This window comes from Dendropsophus ebraccatus, chromosome 1, assembly GCF_027789765.1.
Source record: "Dendropsophus ebraccatus isolate aDenEbr1 chromosome 1, aDenEbr1.pat, whole genome shotgun sequence".
Taxonomy (NCBI): domain Eukaryota; kingdom Metazoa; phylum Chordata; class Amphibia; order Anura; family Hylidae; genus Dendropsophus; species Dendropsophus ebraccatus.
In genome coordinates, this window is record NC_091454.1 from 200,524,463 (window position 1) to 200,527,168 (window position 2,706).

Genomic DNA, 2,706 nt, shown 5'->3' on the forward strand with positions numbered 1-2,706 from the left:
CAAACATCCGCCAATCTCGCTCATTGGCACTCATTTACAGAGGGCCATTGCCGAAAAGTATGCTAATATAAAAAGACCTTTTGTATTCTGCTCAAGAGCTAAATAATGAAATGCTCCTAAGCCTTGCTGGTCTTACTTAACAATTCCCCCTGAGTATTTTGAGCCCTCTCCCTTCTTTCTAGCTGCCTCTGCTCCTGAGTCACAAGTTTTTCTAAGAGGTGGTCTATATTTAAAATGGACATCATGGACTATGGGGAGGGGGGGGGCACAGGTGGTCGGAGAGAAATGGATGGAGGGGGAAGGGGCACAGATAGAAGCCCACAGAACTACTGTTGAAAGTGGATAATCTGCGCACGCACAATATACGTGCTCTTACTGGAGGCACGATCCACTAAAGGTGATGTCAGTGGCTCATGTGTCCTCCGTTTCTTCAATGGGCAAGGTTATAATCGCTAGCCCAGCCCATTGTAGAGATGGAGGACACATGATCATTGTCTCAGAAGGTGGAAGTCACGAGGAAGGAGCGATATGGAGAGGACCCCTTTAGTTAATTTTTTGCATCCATAGGGGGTGAGTCAGCAGAAAAAGCTCTAAAATCACGTAGAGAGCATAATTAGTTGCTTTAAATAATAAATGAACCTATAGGTGGGCTATTACACAGTGTTTAAAAGATTTTGTGTGAAATACAACTTCAAGTATACTCATCTTTAATTGTACAGTACATACTTTAGTGTAGACTGTGCTGCCTTTGCTGCTCCATTTCCTTTTATTTCCAGGCTACCCTTAACTTTTGTCAAATTATCCCATGTTTACCCATACAGCCATTTAGTATCAGGTATCCGTAAGAACCAAAATACTCTTTTACCAATTACCAATTTATTAATTTTGATACATGTTTCATTGCATGAGTAGTTGTGAGTTACCAGTTCAGGCAGTGGTTGATTTTTAAATATAAATAGATTTCTAATTTCTAGATTACCTCTTATTATATTTGTAATAATAAGTCATCTGGGGATATACACTCCCTAGACATTGTTTTACAATGTGTCGCAACATAGGTATATATATCTGTGGATTTAAAAAAGGCAATAGACATTAATGAACCGGAAAAATACACAACTATAGGTAACGTAGGATAAATAGGTTTCAATATAAGTAAACTACCTCCAGGTGCTGTTGAAAATTCTAAATATTGCTGTAACTGGACTCCACCATATATGATATGTCAAGACTTTTTATCGATCATGGTCTGAGTGTCTAGATCAGAACGAATAAGGAGATCGAGCAGGGGGAGATGCACACTTCTGTGCCTCCTTAATTCTGTCTAAGTGAGTGAGACTTGCACTTTGCAGTTGCAGGAAATTGGTAGTAGGTACAGCAGCACCAATGGACCCAAGAGTGCCTGGTAGGTAGGATTCACGCTGGTGAACCCACAATCCTTCAGTGGGTATAAACAATTTTGTATGGAAAAGGTCCAACAGCCTCCAGAGGTGTTCCTCAATGCTTTATTGAGCAAGGCAGCTTACATAAATTCAACGTTTCATTCCTATCTAGGGTCCTTGTCAAGTAAAATATGACTTCAGTTTTGCAGAATTGTTCGACACAAGGAGAATTTCACTTGGTGGCTTTTTCCAACTATCCTCATCTTCAACTTGCATTTATTATTGGGATCTGTTTCATGTATCTGATCTCCATACTTGGAAACCTTATTATCCTTATAATTGTGTGTCTGGCTCCTAAGCTTCACACTCCAATGTATGTTTTCCTATGTAACTTGTCGGTGCTGGACATCCTATACGTCTCCGTCATCTCACCAAAGCTGTTGTTCATTATGATAACTGATGACACAAGCATATCCTATTCTCAATGCCTGCTTCAGTTATTCCTTTACGTCTTCTGTGTTGCTTCTGAGTTTTTCCTGTTGACAACCATGGCGTATGACAGATATGTGGCGATTTGTGTTCCGCTGCATTACATCCTTCTCATGAATAAGTCAATATGTTCCTTGTTATCATTTTTATCTTGGAATTTGGGTGCCGTAAACGCCATGGTGTACACCCTACTGATATCAAAGCTGTCATTCTCAGATTCCAAGGAGATCAATCATCTCTTCTGCCATATGATGTCAATCCTGAAGCTGTCTTGCGGTGACAGTACACACATCGGTATTTTAATAACAGTGAATGGGATTACTTTGGGATTTATGTGCATGATGCTAATTTTTACCTCTTATATGCGTATCATATCTACGATCCTGAAGATCAAAACATCTTCAGGAAGGCAAAAGGCCTTCTCAAGGTGTTCTTCTCATATCACCATCGTGCTCTTATTCTGCTTGTCATCTCTCAGCTTGAACATGAAAGCCGAAAATGAACAATCTGAGGAACAGGACAAACTGCTTTCCATGATTTACATTGGAGTTGTGCCAATGTTAAACCCACTGGTATACAGTTTAAGGAATAAGGAAGTAATAACAGCTTTGAGAAATATCTTTTAACCCCTTAAGGACAGAGCCAATTTCGTTTTTTCCTCCTTGTGCTTAAAAAGCCAAAAGACTTACATTTTTCCACCTAGAAACCCACATGAGCCCTTAATTTCTGCGCCACTCATTGTACTTTGCAATGACAGGCTGAATTTTTTTCATAAAGTACACTGGAAAACCAGAAAAAAAATAAATGTGTGGTGAAATTGAAAAAAAAAAAAAAA

The 2,706-nt window shown here is 39.4% G+C and overlaps 1 protein-coding gene across 1 annotated transcript; it reads left to right on the forward strand.

The window, feature by feature from the left end:
* Positions 1 to 1,573: 1,573 nt before the first annotated feature.
* On the forward strand, positions 1,574 to 2,497 carry LOC138783918 (olfactory receptor 1G1-like). The gene has a single exon (XM_069959241.1). It carries the CDS (start codon positions 1,574 to 1,576, stop codon positions 2,495 to 2,497), a length of 924 nt encoding a protein of 307 aa, XP_069815342.1.
* Positions 2,498 to 2,706: the final 209 nt, after the last annotated feature.